Source organism: Neofelis nebulosa, chromosome 14 (genome assembly GCF_028018385.1).
Source record: "Neofelis nebulosa isolate mNeoNeb1 chromosome 14, mNeoNeb1.pri, whole genome shotgun sequence".
NCBI classification, from domain to species: Eukaryota; Metazoa; Chordata; class Mammalia; order Carnivora; family Felidae; genus Neofelis; species Neofelis nebulosa.
The window spans coordinates 74,656,350-74,683,570 of record NC_080795.1 but is presented as its reverse complement, the minus strand read 5'-3'; the positions used below and the strand labels follow the sequence as shown (position 1 = coordinate 74,683,570).

Below are 27,221 nucleotides of genomic sequence, written 5' to 3'. Positions count from 1 at the left end.
CCAAGGCTCAGTTCCCGGGTCCCTCTCTTCTTTAGGACACACCCCCTGGGTGATCTCATCTAACCCGAAAGCCTTGAATGTCATCTAGAGTGACATTCGGGACTCCCCTATTCTTGAGTCCTCTCTGCCTTCTTCCAAACAGATCTGGACTCTGGCACTTCTCACCTTGCCTCCTGTCATCCCAGCCCAACTTCCCACTATCTTTTGCTTGGTTCATTGGAGGAGGTTTCTACTGCTGATTTTGGTTTTTACCCTGATTCCCTCTAAAGCCTTTTCTCCATGCCAACCCAGAAGAATTCTTTTATTTTTAAATTATTTTTAAATTATTTTTTACTGTTTGTTTTTTAAAGTTGTATTTATTTGGAGAGAGAGGGAGAGACAGAGAGAGAGAGAGAGAAAGAAAGGGAGAGTGGGGAGGGCGGGGGGCAGAGAGAGCTACAAGCAGGCTCTGCACGGTCAGCCTAGAGTCTGACACGGGCCTCAAGCTCACAAACTGTATGATCGTGACCCATGCTGAAATCAGACGCTTCACCAACTGAGCTACCCAGGCGCCCTGAGGAATTTTTATAAGGTGAGCTGTATTATGTCGCTCTGTTCGAGTCTTCTAATGTCTTACCATCCCATCTAAAGGAAAATCCAGACTCTTAACATTGGCTTCTAAGAGTGACTGGACCCTTGGCCTCAACTCAAAAACCTCATCTCCTCCCCTTCTCTCTCTGGCTCAGTTTACCCCACCTACTCCTACCCCCTCCTATCCTCCACAGTCCAAGCCCCCTCTCGCTTCAGGGATTTTGCACCTGCTGTTCCCTCTTCCTGGATGTTCTCTCCCAAAGATCCATCCTGCTCTTTCCTTCACCTCCTTCGAGACTTGGCTCAAATATCACCTCTCTGAGGTGATGGCCTCAGAGAGGCCACCCCATGTCAAATGGCAATGCTATCCCACCGTACCTTCTCTCCCTTCTGACTTGTTGTTCTTCATAGCACTGACAACCATTTACTACATTGTGAAATGTTTGTATTTATTTTATTTGTTGTTAATTTTCAACCCCCTGAGCCCCCAGTGGAATGTGACCCCCTGAAGACTTTCCTTTTCCTGTGTTCTGTTCACTGAAACTGATCAGATCGATGGAAAGAACTAGTAGATGGTATATGGCATAATTGTAGATGTAAGAAAACAAAAACACGCGGCAAAAAAAGGATGCAAAATATATGTAAAGAATTAGCAGAATGACATAATTTTACACACACCCACTCAGGAGACAAAAGGCCAGACGAAAATATGTCAAAACATTTATAATGGCTATTTCTGGAATTCCTAGAAAGATTATGGGTGATGTTCAGTTTTTTTTTTTTTTAATTTATGCAGTTGTTTACATTTAAAACACTAAAAATGAATCCGTGTGACTTTTGCAGCTAGAGAAGCAATGGACATTTTAAGAGAAAAAAATCGGGGCCCTCAGTGAAATGTGGCTGTTGTCTCAGGCTGACTCTTTTGGACCCTGATTCTTTATCGTGGGCAAGAATGTTTCTTGAGCACATTTTAGTTTGTGTGTCAGAGTTCACGCTCTCATTTGCAAATGCACATGTATCTTCTCCAAAGCCCAGATTCCAACTGCAGATCAACCAGCAGCTTCTACATAGTGAGCAAAGTCTTCTTCAATAACTTCCTGTAAATTGCCTGTAATACCATTGGGGTTAAAATGTAGAACACCCAAAAATAATACGCAAGATGTACTCTGAATCAAATGACTGCTCACTTTCTCGTCTTGTGACAGCCAAGAGGGCGGTGGGGAACGGCCACCGAGCTCTGCCTCACGCCTTGAGCAAAACCCGCCCTTCCAGGCTTTTCCTGGGATTCCGACACACAAAGACGGAGTCCTGGCAGAGACCGCGTCTATCTGGCGGGTGTCATGAGGGAGCAGATGAGGACACGGGCCAGATATGCAATCCCCATCAGTGCCTTGAGACTCCAGAATTCAGATGGCACCTGAGAGAAAAGGCAGGGGTGTCTCCTGACTGTTCACCCCCAAAGAGATGACGCAGGGACTTGTAGTGACGCAGTTTGTTGTTCAGAAACGGCTAAATTGTATTTTCTGTTACCTGGCAGAAATGGGGGCTCAAAATAGATTTTTGAGTGAGTTTTTGGTCATCCGCTTTGGTGACCATATAATTCATAATCCGTCACATTAATAACCAGAGGGTTTTTCTCGGGTGGTAATGAGCTTCCCGTCTGAGGGCTTTTCAAGCAAGGGTAACGCAACCGGAAAGCCTTGCTTTCATGAGGCAGTGCCTTCCCGGGCTGTGTGGAGGTCCATGCAAGATGGTTCTGGGTCATTCCCTAGGGCATCTTTTGAACCAGGCAGAAATCGAGTTTATGCAGAAATCGAGGACAGATAAGGGAAGGAGGGATCAGGTAGACAGAGGGGCGAGGAGAGGGGACTTAGGGAGACAGAAGGCTGTGTGAAGTTTCTCTTTGGTTCTGCTCATGGTCTATTGGTTCCTAGGTCGAGGGGGCTCCAGGCAGAAATAGACAACGTGGCTCACCCGGAAGCAATGGCTAGTCTGGGGTGGGGGCTCTTTGAGTGTCTTAGTGGCAGGAAGTGTCAGCAGGTGTGGGTGGGTGGTGAGTGGGAGGCATTCCCCCCTAGGGGAGAATATTCAACAGCAGGCAGGCAAGGGCACTGGCCGGTCAGCAGACTGAGCCTCCAGCATGCTTGCTGCCTGGAAATAACCAGCAACACGGTTTCCACGCATTCCAGCCACCTTCACGAACTGTCAGGACCACTAGGTGGGAGCACACAAGAGCTGCCCGGCTGGGTGTGAATATACTCAACCAATATTCCCAGGCTCAGCCCCCGGCCCACCCACCCAGAATCTCACCCAGGGTGGCGGGGGAAGGGCCCGGAAGGGCTGAGATGTCTGGGGCGCGCGTCGGTGGTGTGGAAAAGCAACACTTTTATGGCTTCTGCCGGACGCCCTCTCGGTGGCCCCGTCTGGGCAGAGGCGAAGTGGAATCGTGTGTCCGTGGCTCTGGAGTGGCAGGTCCCCACAGGGAGTGCCAGGAGTGGAGGGAGGGACGCAGAACAGATAGGGCCACTGGGACCTGGGACTTGGAAGAGCCTCCGGGACCTCCTGGGAAGAGTAGGGAAGCTGTAGTTGGGGGACGTGGAGCCCAGACTAGAGGCAGCGTGTTCCAGGGAAGGGAACTGTTCCCGCAGGAGGGAGGGAGTCGAGGTGATCGACGTGCTAAGGGCTTCCCGCGGACGCTCCTGGCTCTTGGGAGGGAGCAAGGGTCCTCCGAGGCCCACGCGGAAGGCCGGGGTGAGTGGGCTGGAGCGGGAGTCTCTGGTCCTCAGCGAGCAGCAAGCCCACAGGCTTTCAGAATGAGTCAGGGATCGGTCGCCAACAGCCCTACGTTCCAGCCCAGACCACACGGCCTGGTTCTGAGCCTCAGAGCAAACCACTTGGCAAGACGCAGCCTGAGAAATTTCAAATCATGTGCAAATTTCTGCCTGTCCCACACCCCACCCGACCTCCAGCTCTGCCCTTTGCGAGCACCGCACCCCGCCTCCAGGCCCCGCACGGCCGTGTTCACACGCGCACAGGTACCCCACCCCCAGCCCCAGCCCATGTATGCACACATGGGCACGTGCACCCCGCCTCCAGGCCCAGCACATACGTGCTCACATGTGCACACACACCACCTCCAGGGGCCTGCTGGGGGTTCTCTGCCTGCCTCTCTCTCTGCCCCTCCCCTGCTCACGCTGGCTCTCTCAAAAATAAATGAGGGGCGCCTGGGCGGCTCGGTCGGTGAAGCGTCCGACTTCGGCTCAGGTCATGATCTCACGGTCCGTGAGTTCGAGCCCCGTGTCGGGCTTTGTGCTGACAGCTCGGGGCCTGGAGCCTGTTTCGGATTCTGTGTCTCCCTCTCTCTCTGCCCCTCCCCTGTTCATGGTCTGCCTCTCTCTGTCTCAAAAATAAATAAATTTTTTTAAATAAATTAAAAAATTTATTTTTTTAATTTAATAAAATAAAAATTTAATAAATAAAAAAAATTTTTTTAATAAAAATAAATAAATGAATTTTAAGAAATAAAGAACATGCCCCAGGAGGGCTTTTGGAGTAAGAAAAGCCAGCTTTCCCCCTGCATTTAGTTTTGAGAGAGAGAGAGAGAGAGAGAAAATGGCAGAGGGGCAGAGAGAAAAGGGGACAGAGGATCTAAAGCGAGCTCTGCGCTGAGCAGCAAGCCCGATGCAGGGCTCGAACTCACGAACGGAGAGATCGTGACCTGAGCCGAAGTCAGACGCTTCCCCGACCGAGCCCCCCGGGGAAGGTAAACCTGCATGGAGTGAGGTTCTGTGGGAGGGGAGAGAACAGAGGCCCAGCTGCCTGGAGGAGAAGGTGGGCTTCGCAGGGAGGGGGCAGCAGGGAGGCAGAAGGGGCTGAGCAGCGAGAACAGAGGAGAGCCCTCCAGGCCGAGGAAACCGTGTGAGCTCAGGCTGGGAGGCGGGACACCCCCACCCCCACCCCCGACCCTGGGGCTGAGTTGGCCCTGCTCTTTCCCGACCTCCCCCGAGCCCGTTGCTACAAGGGACGAGTGGATGGCTTGTCTGGCGGCCACCTGCACCGTCTTCCCCCACGTTCCTGGCAGGGTTGAGGAGCAGGTGCCTCAGCTGGAAGAAATTCTGCGTCTCTAAGATTTGGACACGGAAAACCATGACCTCCGCAAACACGTGCCCGGCCAGGGTGACGGGGATCTGTAGTCATGAGAAGACACCTCGGGAGCAGGTGCAGGCAAGCCTTCTGTGTCCGGCTCAGGAAGTCATGTGTCCTGAGCAGTAGCTTGGTTCTCTTGGGGCGCAGCGTAGGGGCTGAAACCCACCCCTTGTCTGTCCCCAAATCACGAACCCAGTGGAGGGGGGCGTTCTCCCTAGAACGAAATGCTCTATACGGACACGCACAGGTCCCAAGGACCCCAGTCTGGGCTTAGGAGCTCTGTGTTTTAATCCCGCCATGGCTGCTAGTAGGTTCTGCCCCGACCACTTCCAGAGAACTGGTTCTCTTTCCCCATCGTCTTATGAAACAGGGTAGACACAGCTGTTCAGGGGACACTTGTCAGGTGCATCGTGTCAGGTGAATGACTCACAGGAGACCCCTGGGTCTGGCTTTGTGATCGTTCATCCCTTCTGAGCCTGGGTTTTCCCGTCTGTGAAATGGCAGGTGACAGTCTGTGCTCTGACCTACTCACCAAGTTTGTTGTGAGGGTCTGACAGGTCACAAACATCCCGGGACTGTGAACACTCGGGACACGATGGTGTTCATATGAAAGGGTCAGGAGCGGAAGTCTGGGACCCACTTGGTCAACGACAGAATGAACACCAGGCTGCCTTGGTGGAGCCCTGTTACATGGTCCCCACGAGGTCTGCCAGGAGACCCTGGTGGCCCATGTGGCCCAGCCACTGTTGACTTGCTGGGTGGGGGTCCCGTCCTCTTTCCAAGCCTCGGCTTCCATCTAGAAAATGGCAGGGGGAGACGGGATGATTCCAAATGTCCTTCAAGCCCCAACAGTTCCAACAGGACTCTGGTCCCATATACTTGGGTCTCTGAGGCAGGACTGTTTGGGACTCTTGGAACATCTGTGTCCTCGGCGAGGAGGTCACAATGGAGCTGAGGAATGTTCAGCAAAGTAGAATATGGTGCAATTGCATCCTGGCTGAATCGGCTTGTAAAGATTTAGCTCTAGGCACTAGACCAATGGTAACAACAATGGCATGATGAAAATATGGAATTTAAAAAATCAAAGTGTCTGTAAATGGAAGCTGTCTACTTCTCTTTTGGGATCAACCAGAGAAACAGAGCCTTGCTCCCACGTCAGAGAAAATGCTGACCATTATCACTGGGGCACCCTCTATGCCACAACCCTACCTAGTGGGCGTTAACAGGCGATTTTTGACTGTATGTGATTTTTACTCAAGATATCAGAGCCTAACCTCCCTGCAAGACTCAGTACTAGTGTAATATGCCAGGATTAAAAATTATTTCCAGTAACTAATGACACACTGAGGGTCCACATTGGATTAATTTTTTTTTTTTTTTTTTTAGCTACAAAATACTATGTAGTATATGGGCCTTTTTCGTTCACGTGTGCCTATGATACAGAAGGACGTTTCTAAACACCCAAATGTTACAAGTGACTCCCTGGGTATTAGGGTTTAGGGTGATTTCCTGTCCCTCCTTTTTTGCTGGTCTGCTTTTCGTAATGATTTTTATGCCTCTGGGATCAAAGTCGTTACGTCCCCAGTCGATCCAAGAAGCAGCTGGGGTAGAATCCCCACAGGGAGCAGAAGAATGGCAAAGGCTGGGGGCGGAGGCCCACGTGACCTTGCCCACTCTCTGAACTGCTCACAAATGTTGGAGCTATTTGGGGCCTGTGATGTCACCCGGCAGGCCAGACCATGGCTGTGGTTATGATGTCATCCACTGTCTGGCCGGGTGGCTCTGAGGCCAGTGAAGTCACTGGGGATGGAGAGCCCCTGGAGAGCCCCTTGGCCCCTGCACAGGGAGACACGTCCTCTGGACGCAGTCCACAGGGATGTGCCAAGAAAGCCCGAGAAGCTCTAACTCTGCAAATGGGGCAGCTGGCTAAGCCTGGAGGCACGAGGGGATATTTTTGGCCTTCCGCTTGTGCCCTCCTGGAGGCTGGAACATCCAGAAGCACCTCCAGTCCTGCCCGGCCTGCTCACCCCTGCCCTCCACCACTGACAGGACAGGGCCCATACCATAACTGTGCCTCCTCGACTCTGTAGGAGATTTTCTTTCTTCTTCTTCTTCTTCTTCTTCTTCTTCTTCTTCTTCTTCTTCTTTTAAGTTTATTTCTTTATTTTGAGAGGCACAGAGACAGTGTGAGTGGGGAAGGGGCAGAGAGAGAGAGAGAGAGAGAGAGAATCCAAAGCAATCCAAAGCTCCTCTAAGAGGAGCCCAACGTGGGGCTTGAACCCGTGAACCTTTGCCTCCCGATGGGCCGGCCCTCTGCCTGATGGCAACCCCCACTGCCTCTGCATGGTTAACGTCAACCTATCCCTCAAAGAGCTGGTTCCCCACTCACCCCTTTCTGGGACTGCACCGAGGTAGTGTGCCCGGACTCCTGTGGCTGAGCCCCAAGTCAGACTTCTAGGTCTGAGTCCCTTTTACAGGGTGCGACCCTGCACAGGATTTCTCATGCCTCTGGATTTGGTAGAGGAGATGTTTCACCCATCACTTCACACGAGAAGGAAATGAGGACTTTTACGAGCAGCACAGGTTAAGGCCTGGCAAGTTCAGCCTCCGTCAGTGTTACTGTTCCCCGTGGTCCATGGCGAAGAACGTTCCCTGCAGAGCCTCCTTCCAGACATTTCTGAGCCCCTGGAAACTTGCGTCCATTCTTCCAACTTCTCTTTCCCATCAGTAAGAGGGGGTAGCAATAATTCTTAAGTCGGGACAGATATCTAATCTGAAAACTGGAAATGAACTCAGAAAGAAACGTTCAGCTGGCCTCCCTTCTGGCCCAGACACCCTGGAGATCTTTAAAGAGGAAGTCACTGGCCCAGCTGACTGAGTTTACCATTTCTCTGTCTAAACCACCATGCACCCAAAGCTCTGGTCCAGTCTCAGCCCCTGTGAGCAGAAGAGAGGTGAGGAAGGAGGAAAATGGCAGTTTCTATGTTTATGGTGTGGATTTTCACCCTGGTGCTTGGGCAGGAGATATCCAAGTTCAAGATGGAGGAAGCCACAGTCTCCCTCTCCAGTAAGGTTTTCTCCACCTGCTCCCTGTCCTCACCACACTCCTCCTGTGACCGTCAAATAGCTGCGAGGCGTTACACAACTGTGAGGAGACACCATCGGTGGGAAGGAATGTAGGACGTTCGTACAACACGGGGCTTATGGAATCTTGGAGGCAAAATCATGACTTTGTTTGGAACATAAATAGACTCCCAGCCCATGGATATGTTTAGTCCCAGTGAAAGTCCCCCAAGATTTTCCCAGCCAAAATGTTTTAGTTTTAATTTACCCTGATGGGTCCCCTAGGGGCCAAGGCCTAATGGCTATGGGGCTGGGTGACCACACAGTAAGAGCTCTGGATGTTTAGGGACGAGAGGAACGTGGGAACCACTAGCCTGGTGTCCAGCTCTCAGTTGACATTTGCAAATGGTGATGAAGGGGACACTTCCGGCACGCTTGGTGAATGTACATATTAGCCAAAGGGCTTGGTAGGTCAGCGTCCATACTCTGGAGGCTCTGGGTATTGGTTGTCTATTTCTGGTGTAACAAATCGCCTGAAAATAAGAGAAACATTCGATCGCAGTCTCTATGGGTCAGGACTGAGGTCCCGTTTCCTTGCCGGCTGTCAGCTGGGGGCCATCCTTAGCTCCAAGGGGCCTCTGTCTGGCCCTTGGATGCAGACCCTCCACATCTCGGAGTCAGCAAGAGCATGAGGAATCCTTCCTCTGCTTTGAACCTCCATGCCCTCCCCTTCCACCGCATCCCTTCTGCCTCTGGCCAGCGAAGGTTCTCTGCTTTTAAGGGACCGTGTGATTAGATTGGGCCCCGAGTCACCACTCTAGAAATCTTCCTCTATTAGGGTCCCTGACCTTAATCTTACCTGCCAAGTCCCTTTCGGTCATGTAACAACCTATCCATAGGTTCCAGGCAGGTGTCAGGGCACAGACGTCATTGCAGGGCCATGGCACAGTCTACCACACCCCACAGTGACTTCTGTCCCACAGTGAGAATGCCGTCGGTGATTCTGACAGACTCCAAGCTGGGGAAATCAGATCTCTCCTTCGTTCTTTCAAAAAGCATTCCTCGAGCACTCGCTGCGTGCCAGCAACTTTCCCAAGTGCTCCGGATGCAAAATGGACATAATCCACTAAGAGAAAAGGGAAAGAGGAGGAAGAGAAAGAGAAACTACTTCTGTTGCACGTCTACGATGTGTCAGATGCACTTCCTGCGTCTTCTCTAACGTTCAAGGGCATCCCACCGTACAGATGAGGAAACTGGGGTTCAGGGGTTCAATAACTTGCCCAAGGTCATCCAAATCATCCGCTGCACAGTCAAAACTCACACCCTCTTTCCCCTCTGCTCCTCCTGGTTTGAGACGTTCAGGACATGCCAGTCCACAGAGGGGAACACAATGCCTTTGGGGACCAAGCGTTGGACCCTCCCACCAGGGGTCACTTCCCTCTTCCCCCAGAGGGCGAGGGATCCCTGGGGGTTTCCTGAGGCAGCCGGAGGGGAAGCTGGCTGACCTGTGGTCCCTGACCTGGACGTCCAGAGTTCTTCTGAAGAAGCCAGGAAGACCATGGTGATGGGCGGTCTCTGGGCCCTGAAGTCTCCTCTGGCCGAATTTACATGTTCTTGACTGTCCAGGTGCACTCCTTCCTCTTTTTAATGACCCAGTGTATTTATAGCTCATCCTTCAAAGGGTAATGAGCTGTGGGCTTCAGTCTTCAGACTTGTAGAGAACTGGGAACAAATCAGGTGCTTAATACACACTGTCGAGCAGAGTTAAGAAGGGCCATGGCAGAGAGCCAGAAACGTCTAAGTAAGAGGCACTGCATCACAAGAGAAATTCACCTCTGGGATGACTATTGCTCTTAATCATGACGATTCACCTCTTGAAGAGTTACAGTGTCCCTAGTGCTTTCCTGTGCCATCCATGGATGTCGATTTACTCATTCCTCACAGCACCCTGGAGGGGTGTCGATAGAGGCATTTCATCCCGAACTCAGGAGGTGCTCAGAGATGTTAAGTAACTGACCCCGAGACCCAACACTGGCCAGGTGCAGGCTACAGGTTCAAAAGCAGGCGTGGCCTCTGCCAAATCACAGCCATGGCCCTCCCCCTGGCCACACAGAGAGGCCAGCAAGGCCTCTGAGTCCAGCCATGATTTTATTGGAGCCCACATCAGCTCTGCGGTGGGCTTTTTCTTCTCCTGTTTTACAGGCAAAGAACTTCAGAAGGGCCCAGGCCCGCGTTTAGGAGGGACACCGGAAGGAGGAAGGAACAATGGTTTTGGAACCTGAGGCTGAGTGCTGGCATTCCCATGCTGTGTTGTCTCGCTCTGGGACCCCGTTGGTCCAGACACCTGCGTCGGTGTCGGAGGTCACACTCGCTGCCATTAGGTGGCAAGTCTCTGCCTATAGTGTGTGGGGGAGAAATTTCTCCTTATTCGTCCCTGTTGGCTACTTCTTCTGCCCACAGCCCCATTCCCCCAGCTCTACCGTGGCTGGCTTCAGCTGATCTGCCATCTCCTCATGAGGGGGACCAGAGTGCCCCTTCTTTCTCATCACCCTCACCTCTGGCCTTGCACACAACTGGACTCCAAGATGTTGCTGACGGCTGGGTGAGGGCGGGAGAGGAAGGAGACGAGTTTCATTCAGAGGGAGGGAAGACCTAATGAGCTCCACTTCGAATACGAAGGGAAAAAGAGGATGAGGGGACCCCAGCATCACCATAGGAAAGACCCACAAAGGCCTTAGACATTGGGGCCCCATCTCCCCTTACCGAGCAGACCCCACCTCAGGCCAGCAGGCACTTGGGTAGAGACGCCTGTTGGTCATGGCCCCATGCCTGCTGCTGGTCACCTCCCTTGCCTATTTCCTTATTGTGACCATCACTCACTTTCCAACCTTGGAAAGGCCCAGAATATCGGTCTCACATGGGCACAGTCGGGATGGCGTGCCGGGCACAGTAGTAGACTCAGCGGTCTTGCTCTAGTGGGGGGTGGAAAGTTGAGCGCCTGGTCAGGCGGCGTGGAGGCAGGTCCATGGAAAGAGAGGAGGGCGGGCAGGGCCCCAGGAGCCTTGGAAGGACAGGGGACGAATGGGCATGGAACTCAGAGGGGACCTGAGGCTCCCCCCCAGCAAGTGGGGGTGGCCTGGGCACGACCGAGGCAGCTTCTGAACATGTGGAAGCTTGCCAGATGTGGTCACACCCTCAGGGCCCCCGTATGATTGCTGGGAATAGGTTCTGCCTTTGCTCATGCGGTGGGCGTGTCTAGAACGCCATCCCCACACGCCTAAGCTTAGTTTTGCTTGTCCTTTGTACCCAGCTTGGGCTCACCTTTTGGAGCACATCCTCTGGTTTGACTTAGGCGCCCCTCACGGCCCCTGGGGCCTCTGCTTTCTCCCCGCCCACTGCTCTGTGATCAGCAACTCACTTGTCTGAACGCGATTATTCGTCTTTGTGCCTCAGCACCGAGCCGAGGGCCCGGCCCGAAGTGGGGAATGAGCTGGACAGCATCTATATTGGCAGAGAAAGCCCGTTCTCATTAGTGCCCACCAATCTCTAGTTATGCGGGCCATTCATTTCTCTTGCGTCGCAGGAACCTCACGGCAATGCTAGCAGAGCAATGAGTTGTCCAGATTTTCCAGTCGAAGCTAATGCCCCGATTGGTGCAGGGGTTTATTCTGGGTCATCCAGTCGCTGAGTGGCTGAGTCAGAATGCAAACTTTTGTCCGACTCCCGAGCCCAAATATTGTTCCTCTATCTCGAAAACCTGAAGGTGGTGCTTCCCAAACCTGGCTGAGAGTCATTAGTAAGGGTGGCGTAAAAACGTATGGATTCCCTGGAGATAAGGTTAACAGCATAGGGTCCAAGGGCGACAGAGGGAGAGAAGAAAGGGAAGGAGAGAGAGCACAATTATAAATGCTGGATACAATGAGAGGCTCCACGATACTATTATGGTCTAAACAGAGAATGCTCTAAAACACGGCACGGTTTTGAGTAACCAGTGAAGTATGCAGGAGAATCTCTCTGGTGGTGAGGCTAGAAATGTGGCTAGAGGAATGGCCTGGGGTTACATCACAAGCCAAGAGTGCAGGGAGTATAATCCTAGCATACTGCCTGGCCTGTGATATATGTGTGTGTGTGTGTGTGTGTGTATTAATTAAAATATATAAAACATATAAATATATATTTTATGTAAATATATTAAATATATTTATATGTTACATATGTGTAAAATCTTAATATGGTAAATGAAGTTAACAGGCTTTCAATTGTAGGAATTGCCCCATAGAACAAAGCATGGAAGTTTCGTTCGCATGAAGGTGCAGGACCAAGTGAACCCAAGGACAAGGACAGTAAAACCAAAGAGGAAAAGAAGGGGAGGTTTAAGGATGCCAACGGGCTCAACATTGAAGGTGCCAGGGAGGGACAGTTGGGACACGGATGGAATAAGGAAGAGACACTGTTAAGAATTGGCAAGTTTGGGGCGCCTGGATGGCGCAGTCGGTTAAGCGTCCGACTTCAGCCAGGTCACGATCTCGCGGTCCGTGAGTTCGAGCCCCGCGTCAGGCTCTGGGCCGATGGCTCGGAGCCTGGAGCCTGTTTCCGATTCTGTGTCTCCCTCTCTCTCTGCCCCTCCCCCGTTCATGCTCTGTCTCTCTCTGTCCCAAAAATAAATAAAAAACGTTGAAAAAAAAAATTAAAAAAAAAAAAAAAAAAAAGAATTGGCAAGTTCGCCGAAAGAAGAGATAAGAAGCATACTCTCATCCTGCCTTCGGAGGTACGGGGGGAGAGGCTGGGTGGCATTGAGGGAGCAGAACCGTCCTCTTGTCTCAGCAGGAGATCAACAGGTCTGGGGTGAAGGTGATAAATCATGAAAACAGTTGAACTCACCAATCCAGAGTCATGGGGGTGACCGGGTGGAGGTAAAAACTCTGACAAGTGGCCGCTTACGGAGGGGATGATGGCAGGTGGGGGACACGGGGCAGTAATTCCTTAGGTACCGGTATTGTTTATTTGAAAGTCTAATTACTGAACCCTGCCTTAGACCTATGCATTCTGAAAAGATTGGAAACAGGAATCTCTGATTTTCATGTGCTCGTAACTGTCTTGGAACCACTGCCTGAGGGTCTTGCATGGCCTGCCTGGGAGGAGCTGTTCCTGTTTTCCCAGCTCGCGTGGGGACCGTGGGGGAGGCCCTGAGCTCTGGACACAGCTGCCTCTGTGCTGGGGTTTGGGAGGTGGAGAGCCCTGCAGGCACATGTTACAACTTCCCTTCGAGGAAGTCGTTTAGCCTTCTCTCTTCCTTTAGGTTAGCTTCCAGCTCAAGAGGAAGTTGATTCAGACCGATGACTGGGTTTACAGCGAATTTCTTCACTTCCTTTCTTGATTCCTCTTTTACTGATCTTTAAGGTCACTCTGTGTGAAATGGTGCCCTGCTCACCTCCTGACTTTTCAGTGACCCTTGCTTTGGTGTGAGGTCCCGTGGCCTTCCTGATCTTTGCGGAGGGGGTGTCCTCTGGGCCGCCCTGGTTTACCTCAGGCTGGCCCGTCCCATCTGGGGATAGACAAGGACTTCCAGAGAGATCTCTGCGGTGTAGGAGAAAGGGCTGGAGCCTGGGGCCGCCATTCTGAAACCAGCACTGACAGGGGCTGGCCGTGGGAGCCTGGGATGCACATCTTCTCTCTCTGGCTCACTTCATCGGGGTGTGGGCTCGGGTCCCCTTCAGCTCAGTCTGTTGTGCGTTGTCTTTTTAGCTACTCTTCTCTGTGAGCTGCTTCAGGGCAGGGACCCAGATGGCCTGGCCTTTGGATCCCTCAGATTTTCCACCCATAGCTTTTTCCTGGACTGGCCTTTAGTGGGCGCACTGAATGGACTGTTAACTGTAAGGACTTACGAACACCACCTCACTGTTTTCCGTTCACACACATGAGCGCCCTCAATCTGCAGGGCGGATTCGCAAAGCAGGCATTATTATTATAACAGGATGTTAAGGTGGGATGTTTTCTAGCTCAGTTTTCAAAGGCTGAGGGCAAATAGTAGGTAGTATCCTGTGCTAGACCGTCGTGCAAGGCTGACCAAGGGGGCGGCCCCATCTGGTTCCACCCACATGAGACCATCACCCCCTCCAACCATGTTAAAGAAAGTGAACGACCTATTTTCCGGGCTAATGATGGAGGGTTTGGGGTTTTGTTAGTAGCCTGGAGTGGACTTTTTATTATCAGGAAAACAGTGAGCTATGCCTGAGGTTTGGTCCAGGGGCAGGATAAAATACCCCTCCGGTGAGGGATAACAATATATCGGTTTTCTATGGATGCTGGAACAAATTGTCAAGAATGTATGACACAATTATCATCTCACGGTTCTGTAGATCAGAAATCCGACACAAAGCTCAGTGGGCTAAAATCAAGCTGTCTGCAGGCTGCATTCCTTTATAGAAGATGTAGGGGAGAATCCATTCCTTTGCTTTTTTCCAGCTTCTAGGGGCCACTCAATCCCTTCCTCCAACTCCAGAAATGTTGGGCTGAGGCCATCTCACACTGCTGTCTCTCACCTCCCATCTCTTGCCTCCCTCCCCTACTTTCGAGGACCCCCGTGATAATTGTTAGTACATTGTTGTCACGTTGGGCTCACCTGGGTAATCACTTTCCCCATCTTAAGGTCAGCTGATCAGCAATCTTAACTCCAACTCTGACACCTAATGTCTTCTTGTTGTGTAGCCTTAGTCCTCCACAGGGTCTACGAATTGGGGAGGGACGTTATTCTGCCTCCCACAAATGGGGAGTAATAGGCAGAAATAAAAGTGCTTCCAGCATGCACCTTGCTAAGCATTGCTCATCCAGTAAACTTCATGGAATCCATTCTACAGGTAAGGAAAATAAAGATCAGAGAAGTTAAGAGTAGGGTCCATTATTTTTTTTTTTATTTTTATTCCAAGCCCTTGGGTCGAGGGCTGACTTTAAGAGTAGGGTTCATTCTTTTTTTTTTTTTAATTTTTTTTGAATGTTTTTTTTTGAGAGAGACAGAGACAGAATGCGAGTGGGTTAGAGGTGGAGAGAGAGGGAGACACAGAATCCGAAGCAGGCTCCAGGCTCCGAGCTGTCAGCACAGAGCCTGACGCGGGGCTTGAACTCACGAGCTGTGAGATTATGACCCGAGCTGCAGTCCGACGCTCAACTGACTGAGCCACCCAGGCGCCCCAGAGTAGAGTCCATTCTTGACCATGCCTTGGAATTCCCTGATGCCTTGCCCCCACCCACTGCCTCTTCCAGGGTTCTGATCTAACTGATCTGGGATGTGGTATTGGGATTGGGATTTCGTAAAAGGGGTCAGATGATTCTAGCCAATGGCCAAGGCTGGGAACCACTGGGCTAAAGGAGTTATTCCAAGTCATTCTGCTACTGTGAACACCTGGCAGAGCATGGACCATGTCCAGGTCTATCCTATTTCGAAGCCCCCACTCAGGTGTTGGTGGCTGAGGAAACTCCCAGGCTTCTACCCAGTAAGTATCTCGCCATTCATCTCTGCCAACTGCACTCCAGCTTTGTTGGCACAGTGGTATCTCCTACTCTAGGGAATAAGTCATGTTTGTCACATCAGGTCATGGTAAGCCCATTCCCTATTGTCAGTGATTGGTCTACAAGTGGGGACACAACTCCATGATGGCCAAGGAGACGTAAAGGGAATTTTGCTGGGAATTTCTGGGGAAGAAATTTTTCCAAGAAAGGAAAAAGACACCTGAAGGGAAGGCCCTTTATACCATGCCTTGCTTTCTTCCAGCACGGATGCCGTCAAGAGCAAATGTGATGTCTGGAACTGTGGCAGCCGTACTGCGGCAGTGAAGTGAGACATCATCCATGTGCTGAAGACAGCAGAGAGGAGAGCTGGAAAGAGTCTGGGACCTTGACCAATGCTAGGACTACCCCCCTCCCGCAGTATCCTTTGGTTAAGGCACTTTCGTTGGGTGTTCGGTTCTGGCACTGAACTATCCTAACTGATCGATCCTCTAAGCAGCTTAGAGGTTACCTGAGGTCCTCAGTGCTTTCAGGAGGGTTTTGCCTAATACACAATGTCACTGTAAACGTATCTGAAGTCTAGAGAGTGCAAGGAAGTAGAGAAACCGGAAGACGTGACTTGAACTCTGATTGTCCACCTTCTCCCCTGTATGAAATTAGGCACACCACAACCCTTCCCGAGACTCCCCTTCTACATCTGCAAAACGGGGGTGATGGTCCCAACATATGAATCAATAGTGAGTCTGGTCTATGCCCCAATGAGATGGATGTACGTAAACGTAGGACGTACCACATAAATGACAGAGACTGCTAACCAGCTCCATTTGCTTTTACTTTGGGTTAATTCTCTCTCTCTCTTGCTTTGTCTCCCTGTCTCTGTCTCTCTGGAGTGTGTGTGTGTGTGTGTGTGTGATTGAGAGAGAAGACAGATTTAAACAGATTTGCCTTCATAAGTGTGTCCTTTAGGGGGGTAAGTGATAAAATCTGTTGCTTATCTGGGAACCCAAAGCAACCATAATTGGGGTAATAATTCATCTCCTTTCCTCTACCCCTGCTCACATTCAGTCAAGTCCTATCAATTCTGCTTCCTAAAAGGGTTCTCAGATCTCTGTCTTTCCCCATTTCTACCCTCATGGCCTTAATTCAGACCTCGTTGTCTCTTGCTTAGGATATTACACCGGCCCAGATGGTCTCCCGTCTCCATTCTGGAACCTTCACAAGAGAATTCTAACGTGCGGGTGGGACTGTATAACTCTGGAGCCCACCCTCGATGCAATCTCCTTTCTTGTGTTACTCTCAATACCTGTTTACCTGTCCTTTTCTCCATCCAGAGGGCAGGATCCCTGCCTCCCTGGCAAATCAGCACAGGGCCTGGGGGAGACAGAATGTTCCACAAATATTGGCTGGAAGGAAGCGGTAGTCTGGGATTCAAGCCTCAGGAAGATCATGTGGTTTGTCGTCCCCCAAGGATTGTCTTAAAGAAACAAATCCGAGTCACCCATGCGTCACTGCATGTAGACATTTTATTGAAAGTTAGTGGCTAGTGGCTATTTTAGAGAATAAGATGCCCTTGGTGACAGCCTGAGGTGGGGTTGGCAGACTGGGCAGGGGCGTCTTAGCAGCTACAGCTACTTGCTGTAGCTCTTGGAGCCTGGCTCTCCTGTCGGCGGGTCCTCCGTGTCACTCTCTGCTGATGGACCCTGCTTGGCTTCGTCTGAAACAGGAGAGGCAAGGTTGGTCCAGTCCAATCAGGTCTTCCCCCCATGTCTTCCCCCTTGGCCCCAAGAGAGCCCAGCCTCTGACGGGCCTTCCCAATGATTGCTCAACAGCAGAGCGTTTCCAGGGGACGGGCATCAGATTCACAACCACCGGTCATGCTAAGGGTACAATGGGACTTGGGTTCAATAGAGAGCCACTTGGCCTTGGAGGTTAATATAGTGTTAGCCGTCTAAAGCATGTTGGGCAAGGTCCCTTCCCTGCTGAATGTTCCACTCCCATCTCTTGCCACATGAAGAAATCCTGCCATTCTAAAAACCTTCAGCCCCACCATCACCTCCCCAGGAAGCCTTCCCAGACCCTCCCTCCACTAGGCTCCCACTGGCTTGGGTGCAGACGTCCATCGTGGTGCTGGGAAAGCCAAGGGGCCATTTGCTGGGTTACATCACTCACTCCCCCACTCTCCCAGAAGCTTCTTAAAGGCATTGCACTTATTTCTGTATTCCCAGAGCCCTCGTTATGATTCATTTTCTCTCCTTAATGCCTGCTCAACAGGAAGTTCTCTTTAGCAGGAAGAAGTGGTAATACCCACTTCTCCCCTGGCTAGAAATCCCACACCCAGGCCCCTGGTGTCCTCGCCCTGTCTCTCTCTCTCTCTCTCTAACTTTCCCCTCTCGCCCCCATCAGAACAGAAGAACCCCCAGTACTATGAGCTCTTCATGAAAAAATGCTGAGCCGATGGCACCCTATGATTCACTGGCCCCAGTGAGCTCCACCCACGTCTGCCACCCAGCGAGCTCAGTAAATGCAGGGGGTTAACAACCCGTCCACCCTCTGCCCAGCCCCCATCTGCCCTCTGCCCAGCCCCCTGCCCGCTCCAGCCTCCCCACCTGCCGTGGCCTTCAGAGACTGGATGTACTTGGACCAGAAGGAGCAGTCAGTGCTTTTCAGGCCCTGTCGATTGGGAAGCAGGTCACTGAACTCCTTGTAGGTCTCCCCGCTGGCACGGGGGACAAAGTCAGGCCAGGGGGTTGCAAATTCAGGGGCTTTCCTTGAGAACTCATGTGGGTAGTTGGGATTTCTGGGAAAATGACAAGAAAGGAACATCCACGAGGGAAACGTGTCATTCCTTTTGTCACTTGGGATCACTTTCCAGTTGCGCTCAGTGTCTAAGGACCAGATCACACATCTTTAGGTGTCAAGGCAGAGTTTGAATCTGCCCGATCTGATCTCCCGCCGCATTCCAAATGATTAAAGGCAGAAAGGCCCCTGACTCACCTCACCCATCTCAGGCCATTTCTGGAAAAGGAAAGACGCGAGTTCATGACCCAGCCACATTACTCAGGACCTCACGTTACCCTCCTGTCTTTCTGAATGCTCACTTGGTCACCGTGTCCCCTTGTATCCTGGCGTCCTTGTATCTGGACACCACAACCAATCTCTAGGGGCCCTTTGTCCAAGGCCTGGGTGGGGGAGGGCGAGCCAGGCAAAGTTGTCGGCCACTCGTGAGCCACCTTCCCTATGAAGGGGATGTCATATCCTCTTACACTCAGGCGCCTTCCCACACCCGCCACCAGGTCTGACCTCCTGACATTCACCAAACAAGGTGTTTCTCATCCCTTCAACCTGAAGGTGCCTTCTTTGGGCTGGCATCCTGTGTCTGAACATCCTGCGATTCTTCCAGGCCCCACTCCACTGTCACGTCTCCAGCCATACATTTTCTAAATCTGAATTAAAAGAACTGTCTTTCCGCTCAACTCCTACAACAAACTATACAAAGTTCAACTTTGCCCTTTTAATTCGGTTGGGCTTTAGGTTTCAGACTGTGTGTGGTTTACGGATGAAACCTGACTTTTTCCCCTTTTCCCTTCCCAGGGGCCTGAGTACTATGCTAGGTGGCCAGAGCATGTCTGGCCAGGACATAAAGGTGTGTGTGTGTGTGGGGGGGGAGGAACCAATTTTGGAAGTGGGGACAGTGAGCATGGTACTTGGGCTAGAACAGAGGGGTGAGGGGATGCAAGGGTCGATAAGGAAGGGTCTTGAATATTTTAACTGAATTTGAGAATCTAAGACAGTGCTTCTCAACTTGGGGTGACTATGTATTCCAGGAGACATTTGGCACTGAGATATTTTGTTCTCATGCCTGGGGGGAGGGGTTACCGTCCTCTTGCGGTGGGAGACCAGAGAAGGTGCTGACTAGCCAGCAATGCACAGGACGCCCTCACCACGAAGACTTATCCTGCCCCAGTGTCCATAGCACTGAGCTCCAGGAACCCTGATCTCGAGGCGTCACACGCGGCTGAATAAGGGAGCGCGTGACTGGAGCGTCCCTTCACCGAGGTTAATCTACACAGAGGTAGCTTTGGCTAGAAGAGGGGGATTGAGACAGGGAGCCCAGTGGCAGGTGACCACAAAGGCTGGGGGGTGGGGTAGAGGGAGTCCGCCAATGCAAAGGGTTCAAAGGGAGGGAGGGAGGCGTGATGGCAGAAGCAGGCACAGGCCGTCCACTCACCCGGATCGGATGAAGTTGGACAAGAATTGCATGATTTTCAGTGACAGGCTTTTCTCCTCCAGAGTAAACTGCCCCTCGTAGGTAGGGTGGAAGGGAAGGCCGAAGGCATACTGAACATCTGCCAGCAACTCCAGGCTGAGAAAACACACGGAAATAAGAAGCAACAGTTAAAGGAATCGTAAACTTCTGGAAAAGCCAAACAACCCGAAAACCAACATTCCTCCCCAAATGAAGACTTTTTTCTGTTTACGTGTAGGATTCCGTGCTTGGTTTGTTTAGTTAAGATTTGGTTTGGCCTTTAGTCCAATGGCGGCCCACATCTGTTGGCTGAAGTGGACCCAAAGCTGAGCAATCACCTCTCTGGAAACTTCCAACCATGACATTTGCAATGTCAATGGAACATTCGTTTGTTCAAAATAGCCTGTAGGGGCACCTGGGTGGCTCAGTTGGTTAAGCAGCCGACTTCGGCTCAGGTCATGATCTCACGGTTTGTGGGTTCGAGCCCCACATCGGGCTCTGTGCTGACAGTTCGGAGCCTGGAGCCTGCTTCGGATTCTGTGTCTCCCTCTCTCCCTGCCCCTCCCCCACTCATGCTCTGTCGCTCTCTCTCTCAAAAATAAATACTAAAAAATAGTCTGTAATTTGAGTCCCTTCTTTGTGTTAGCCCTTGTTCATACGACTTATACTTGCACACCTTTTCAAGGATGACTTTCATCCATATAGCCTAGACCAGTGCCTGACACACCATTGCTGGCTGGTCAATAAATATATACTATGACTGAATTGAACATCTAATAAGCAGCATGCAGGAGAGAATAAGGATTTAGAGGCCAGATGAGATGTTTGAGTGGACTGGGCTGGGGCTGGCCTTGGGGAGACCAGCTTAGGGGTACTCGGGTCCATGGGGGTGAACCCTGGGAGAGTGTCACAGTGAAAAAGCTAGAAGGGACTTCACAGCTGTGTAGTAAAGAACTTGACTTTCCCCAAAGAGAAGTCTGGCCTTTGTGCCCTGTGATCATACCTCTGTTTAGTGCAGAGGCTAATTGCACTGGATTTTCCATAAACGTGCTCACACTTGACAGTCTTAGGGTGGGGACAGGTCATGCCAAAAGACCATGTGACTTAGGGTGGGGGATATAGGCCACATGGTATCAGTGGAGCCTGAGATCAACCATAGGCAGTCAATCAATCAATCAATCAATCATGCCTATGTAACTGGGCTCTAATAAAACCTCTGAACACCAAGTTTGGGTGAGCCTCTCTGGTTCGTGCTACCTTGTGGGCATTGTCACACATCAGGAGAGTGACCCTTCCTGACTCCACAAAGACAGGACTGTGGGGCTCTGCATTGGAACGCTCCTGGGCTCTTCCTTTGGTCTGAATTCACTTCTTTCCCTGTATGATGTAACAATGAGTCTAGCAGTTTTCAGTGAGGTCTGTGAGTCTTTCTAGAGAATAATCAAGCCTGAGGGTGGTTTGGGGAGGCCCTTGAATTTGCACTTGGTGTCAGAAGTAAGCGTGGTCTTGTGTGGAGACTGCACTCTCTAACCTTGTAGTCGGCCACAGATTATCACAAGAGCCAATTCTAATTCTACAGATGAAGGAAACGAAGTCCAGAGACGTTTCCTGACTTACCCAGAGACACGCAGTGAATTGAAGAGTGGAGTCAGCTCAAGAGCACTGCCAGGGGCATGAGCTAATGGGGGGCATGCAGCCCAGTGGCACCACCCCAGGTCTGAGTCCTCCCCACTCCAAGCCGGTGACCTCTGGCAAGTTACATGGCCTCCCTGATTCCATGCTTTGGAGCAGGTGCATAAATACCGGCTTTGTGGGGTCATTGTAAAGATTGGAATAAGGTGGCACATGTAGTAAGGACTTGAAAGGTATCCACCCTTCTGCTTCGTATGTAATCACCATTGTCAAGCTAATAGCAGAGTTTCTGGCCATGGGCACAGAGTGTCACCAGTGGTTCTCATCTGTGCTGGTATGACAGGAAGACGCCCACTGGACGCATGTGCTGGGAAAGGGCTTGGGCTAGCTGGCTCCCAGATACAGGTGGTTTGGGTGGAGGTTAACTCACTCTGAGGGCAGGCACGATGTTTTGTGGACAGCATGGCTCTGGCCATGAATCAGAGGGATTCGTGGTGGTTATTCCTGAGACTGGGAGGCAGGACCCTCAAGTTCAAGGGTATAAAAGGGAACATTTCAGGCCAACAAAGTACTTTCCCTGTAGTCCCTCCCTTGCACAGGCCAAGAACTAGGGTGACCAACAGGGACAGGGCTGGGCCTGACGCCCAGGTACCTAGCCTCGCCTGGGGACCTCGAGGGGTCTCAAGGGCTGGAATCCTTCCTGGGACCATAAGCACGATCACCAAGTGCACACATGGCTGTCAGCAGGGCATGGAGGGAACGACATGGGGCTGAGTCACTCTGCTGAGTCAGCTCTGTCACTTACTGCCCGAGTAACCCTGGATGAGTCACTCAACTTGGGTTTTAGTTTGCTTATCATGAAACACCAGACCGAACCAGCCACGTGCGAGCCAGTTCCAAGTGCTTTGACGAGAGCCGGGTAGTGTTATGATCTTGGTTGTTGTGTGTCAGCACTGGGCTCCACACTGGAAGGGGCCACGGAAGAGACGGGAGACCCCGCGAGACCAACAGGGCTAACGGCACGCGGTTAGGAGGGGAACTTCAACCACAGAGTGTAGTGTCTCTCTGCGAACAGTGTTAGGCACCCCACACCCACTTAGGGACGGTTTTCATCTTATTCCCAAGCAGGGGGACAGGAAGGGGGTAGCGGCATGAATATTTATACATCCTGGCACCCAAAGGGCTAAGTCCCTCGTCCAATGCCCAGAAGTATTTGTGTACTGCACTCGGTCAAATGCACACAAAAGCCCAGAGTCTGCGGTGGCCGAGGTCACCTGTTTACAGCCAGCTCGACTCAGTGCCTGTTTCCAGTTGCCATTTCCTGAGCACGAAGTTGTGCCAGGTACCAGAGTGGGCTTCTGACCATCCAACACTCGGGACCCGCCAAGGACATAAATGTTATCATCCGTACATTTCCCAGGAGATGACCCAGGATGCCGCCAGCTGAATCCCCCAGACCCCAAATCCAGTTCTCCATCTACTTGTGTGCAGGGGCTGAGGGTCACTGAAAAGTACTAATGGCCTAGCTTCTCAGTGATGTTGTAAGACTCAGAGGGAAAAAGGAACACGAAGAAAAAAAAAAAAAGCCAGGAAGATAGAATTGACGGCAATAAAAATCACCTCTCCCGTAGCCACTCTTGGTAGCTGATGGGTTCCCTTCACCCCCAGTTATCTCGAGGGCCCTGAGAGTAGATGTTCTTGGAGTAATTTGCAGAGTGTTTACATTGGAAGAAACTTAGGTTCCGAGAGGCCATTTTCTCGCCAGGGCCCCACACTGGGAAGTGGCGATGCCAGACCTACGCCGGGTTTGTGATCCCAAAGCCGGCTGAGCACTGGCCTCGTTACACCCCCAGGGGCTACCCACTCCTGTGTGGGCTGCAGAGGCACCAGGGTAGCTTGGCATTAGTAGGTGACGCCCTCTCCCTTCTGCTGCCACACCAGGGCCTGCCCCTTCCCCTACAGTGTGGGAGGGATGCGGCCTGTTTCTGAGAGGTCCTTCAGGGAAGTGACCGGATGAACTTTCCGTGGCTTCCCTGAGAAATGACCACAAACTCAGTGGCTTAAAACAACACAAACATACTCTCTCATCGTTTCCAGAGTTCAAAGTTCCGGCATGGGTCTCACTGGGCTAAAATCAAGGCGTCAGCTGGCTTTGTTCCCCCTGGAGGCTCCGAGGGAGAAATCTGCCTCCTGCTCACTGGCTGTGACAGAACTGGGCTCCTTGAGGTGGAGGACACAGTTCCCATTTTCTGCCTCGCTGTCAACTGAAGGCCACTCGGAGCTCTGGAGGCCACTGCTGATGGCCTCCTTCCTCTACCATCAGAGCCAGCCTGCTCTGACATGGTCCTCTCCCTCCCGCTCCCGCTCTGAAGGACTCATGTCCTTACATGGGGCCCACCAGGATAACCCCGAATAATCCCCCATCTCAGGAATCTTAACCACATCTGCCAAGTCCCTTTGCCATGGAAGGTAACAGAGTCACAGGTTGTGGGGACTAGGGTGTGGTCATGTAGAGGGGCCATGTTGAGGGTTCTGCCTACCACAGCAGCCTTGTCTGCTATTCATTTCTTCCAAGCAAAGCTTTGTTCCCAATAGCGTCGAGAGCAGAGTTCAAATCCCAGCTCAATCAGCTAGGATCCGTGAAGTCTTGGACAGAATGCATAAACTTTCTGGGCCTCAGTGTCCTCCTCTGTAAAATGGTGACACAGTCATGCTTCCAAACATCAAGTGAGGTGTGGCAATAAAATATTTCAAATCTCTCGGGGCACCTGGGTGGCTCAGTCAGCTAAACGTCTGACTCTTGGTTTCGGCTCAGGTCTTAAACCTCACAGTTCATGAGTCGGGCTCTGTGTTGATGGTGCAGAGCCTGCTTAAGATTATCTCTCTCCCTCTCTCTCTGTCCCTCCCCTGCTCATGCTCTCTCTCTCTTTCAAAATTAATTAATCAGTTAATTAAAAAGATTTCAAATCTCTTGCTCAGTCTCTGGCTCATCTACTCATTCCCTTTTCCTCTCTAGCTTTGAGAAACACCTGAACACTTACGCATGGGGCCTTTAACCTGAGAGTTCCATTGTAGGGTCCCGGGGGGCCGTGAGTTCCTCGAAATTATACGTGAAACGGTGTGACACTGTATATTGATGCTTCCTTGGGAGGGGCTCCATCGCCTTCCTTGGGAGGGGCTCCGTCGCCTTCCTTGGGAGGGGCTCCATCGCCCTCCTCACCTTCTCAAGATCGGTGCCAGTGGTGTGCTGGCTAAGGTTTAACGATTGCCTTTTGCCGATTTCCATACTGTCAGCAACGCTGCCATAGAGAACCTCAGACCACCAAGGTGACGTCCTGGAGCTCGGGGTTGGGAAAAGACAGCTGTTGGGAACAGGTGCGGGTCACCTCCAGCCTGCCACTGTCAGCGACCCCAGCAGGTCACGGAGCACTGCTTTTGGGAAAAGGCCTGGTCTTCCAGCCCATCTGCTCTGTTTAGTTTGAGAGGCTGTTGTGGCTGAGGACTTCTGCTTTGTTTTTTCCTTAGCGGAGCCGATCGTTATCAGGATGCTGGAGTTATTTTGAGCAGTTTAAGGCAGACATCTGGAGGCAGGTCAGACAGTGGGAGCCGTGGAAGAGGGCACTGAGGATCAGAGGACTCTGGGCCACGGCTGAGAGCCCCAGGACTCTCTGGAGGGAGAAGACGAGATTTGGATTCCGCGTCCGCGTCAGCAGAGGGAGACGCGGAAGAACACTCCAGGGACTGACAAGGTAAAAGGAGGAGCTGGTTAGCTGAGCAGCCATGGTGCCATGGGCTGACTGTTCGCGCTGACCGTTCGCACATACTTATTGGGCTTCTCTGCTCTGTGTGTGATCACTGAGAAATCATACACCCAAACCTGGGGTTTGGTTGTGCAGGCAAGTGGCCCTGCCCGGCGTTCCTTTATTTTTATTATTTATTTATTTATTTATTTATTTATTTACGTATATTTATTTTTGAGACAAAGACAGAGCGTGAGCAGGGGAGGGGCAGAGAGAGTGAGGGAGACAGAATCCGAAGCAGGCTCCAGGCTCCGAGCTGTCGGCACAGAGCCCAACGCGGGGCTCGAACCCACAAACCGCGAGATCATGACCTGAGCCGAAGTCGGACGCTTAACCGACTGAGCCACCCAAGCGCCCCAAACTTTTAGCTGTCATTTGCTGTCTTTGGTTATAACCGTCTGGACTTCCCCTCACCTGAGAGTTACTCGTCCCAGGCTCAAGCCAGGTCTGGATCTTTTCACTGTCACATGTGGGCATGGGGACTAGGAGAGATCCTGGCCCCGAGCCCGGTGAGCTGGGCTCAAACCCCGCTTCCCCTGCTGACCCTCTGAGCCTCGGTCTTCCTATCTGTAAAATGGGTCTGGTCATCTCTGTTCAGCCTTCCTCTGGATGCTCAGAGACTGTAGAGGATGGAGATCCCTCCAAAAGTTCCAAATTGCCATCCAAGGAAAAGGTACCGTTGCTGACGTCCGTGGTGCTATGTTCAGCCAGAGTGTGGGAGGAACTGATGGGCCACATGTCCCGGGGACGACTATGAGCGTTATGTTTCAGTCACAGGGTGTGAAAACAGTTCAGTGGGGATGATGGCAAAACACAGGACGCCAGCACAAGACTGTCCTCGAGTCACATTTGCCGAATGCCTGCTGCGGGGGGTGCCCTGAACAGGGGCTGGGGATCAGCCATGTGGCACAGAGCTCACAGCTAAAGAGGAAACGCAGACAAGCTGCCATTTTTCAGAGGTGTTGTGGGTATGACAGATAGATATCAAATGAGGAAAGTGTTTACAAAGCCTCACAAGAAGGGAGAGAGAAGCAAACCCACTGTCTCAGGAGAGGAGTCTGTGGAAAGTCAGGGAGTAGGGGTTTAGCGAGTGGGCTCGGCCGGGAAGGGCCTTTGGAGCAGAGACTCAGAGCGTGGGAAGTCATGGGGTGGCTTCTGTGGGAACAGACACGGACGGGGGTCGGGCACAGAGGGAGTGGGGGCAGACCGGGGTCTGCAGCAGGCAGCAGAGTCCCCAGAGCTTTGGGTCTCGTCGATTGTACTGAGAAGCGCCCCATGCTGAAGAGCGAAATGGGGATTTTTCCTGGTCCGGGAAAACCAAAAGCCTAGGAACCACTAAACTCACTCACTAAGGTCCTGCAGGCTCCAGTTCTGTGAAAGGGGTGAGAACCGAGGCCAGAGGAATCGAGGGCCACACCTTCAAGGGGTTGGGGGACATCAGCGGCTTCTAAGCAAGCAAGCTGCAAGCTGTGTTTCTTCCAGAAGCATTCCTGAAATGGTATGGGAGCGGGGAGACCGGAACTGAGAAACCACGGGGTTGCTGCATTTGTCCAGGAAGGGCAGAGGGTTGGTGCTCTTTACACCATGCTGCCCAGGCTTCCCATTCAGCCATCCTGATATCTTCAGTCCTGCTGGTGTGGACTCCAGGCCTGCAGTCTGGCCAGCCAAAAGCTACAGTTCAGAGATGAGTCATCGCACAAGCTCCTGACTTGAGCTCTGTTTCCGGTGCAGGGGAGTCATCATCCGTGGCCCTTTGGGGCTGATCAGGGAGCATAATGACCAAGGAGGTGGTATACTCCGAGGGAAAGATCTGAGCTGGGCTCCCCTCAAGCTATAGAGAGCGAGTAGGGAGGATCTTTCCTACCACGAACAAGCCACGGATCTGCATCGCAAAGGTGGCTCTTGTACCGACCATGGGTTAAGAGGCTTGTGCTGTGGACAGGCTCCCTGCTCCAGTCCATCTGATCAACGGATCTGAGAGCCTGTTGTTCCAGAGATTTCAACCCCTGTTGTTCTGTCGGCAGGAGGAAGTTTGTTGACCTCATCCCGTAAAATATACTCCCTTTCTTATCTTTAGCCGGCATCTCTAAATAACTTCCTCCTACAGAAAATTCAGGAACAAGGAGGAATGGAATCCTTCTGTTTCCCAGGCTTTTTTTTTTTGGAGGGGTTGACACGTCGTTAACGACCTTACAAGTAGAAGCCTGTAAGCGCACTTCTCTTTGGGCCAATCTAATATGCAAAGGTTCGGATTCTGCCTA

At 51.8% G+C, this 27,221-nt stretch overlaps 2 protein-coding genes and 1 long non-coding RNA gene across 3 annotated transcripts in view; 1 reads left to right on the top strand and 2 right to left on the bottom strand.

Annotated features, from left to right (window-relative positions):
• Positions 1–8,025: 8,025 nt before the first annotated feature.
• On the bottom strand, positions 8,026–8,981 carry LOC131495092 (uncharacterized). The gene is made up of 2 exons (XR_009253751.1): positions 8,639–8,981; positions 8,026–8,312 (listed from the first exon to the last, which is right to left on the bottom strand). It is a non-coding gene; the product is annotated as an uncharacterized LOC131495092 (long non-coding RNA).
• Positions 8,982–16,787: 7,806 nt separating this feature from the next.
• Positions 16,788–27,221, bottom strand: part of TG (thyroglobulin) — a 253,848-nt gene continuing 243,414 nt past the window's right edge. The window contains exons 46-48 of the mRNA XM_058699138.1: positions 19,511–19,645; positions 17,889–18,079; positions 16,788–16,996 (exon numbers count right to left, since the gene is read on the bottom strand). Coding sequence (XP_058555121.1) covers positions 16,911–16,996; positions 17,889–18,079; positions 19,511–19,645 — 412 coding nt within the window. The 3' untranslated portion in view covers positions 16,788–16,910. The remainder of the gene's footprint in view (positions 16,997–17,888; positions 18,080–19,510; positions 19,646–27,221) is intronic.
• Positions 24,892–27,221, top strand: part of SLA (Src like adaptor) — an 89,070-nt gene continuing 86,740 nt past the window's right edge. Inside the window, exon 1 of the mRNA XM_058699133.1 lies at positions 24,892–24,909. The gene's annotated coding sequence lies outside the window, so the exon portion shown is untranslated. The remainder of the gene's footprint in view (positions 24,910–27,221) is intronic.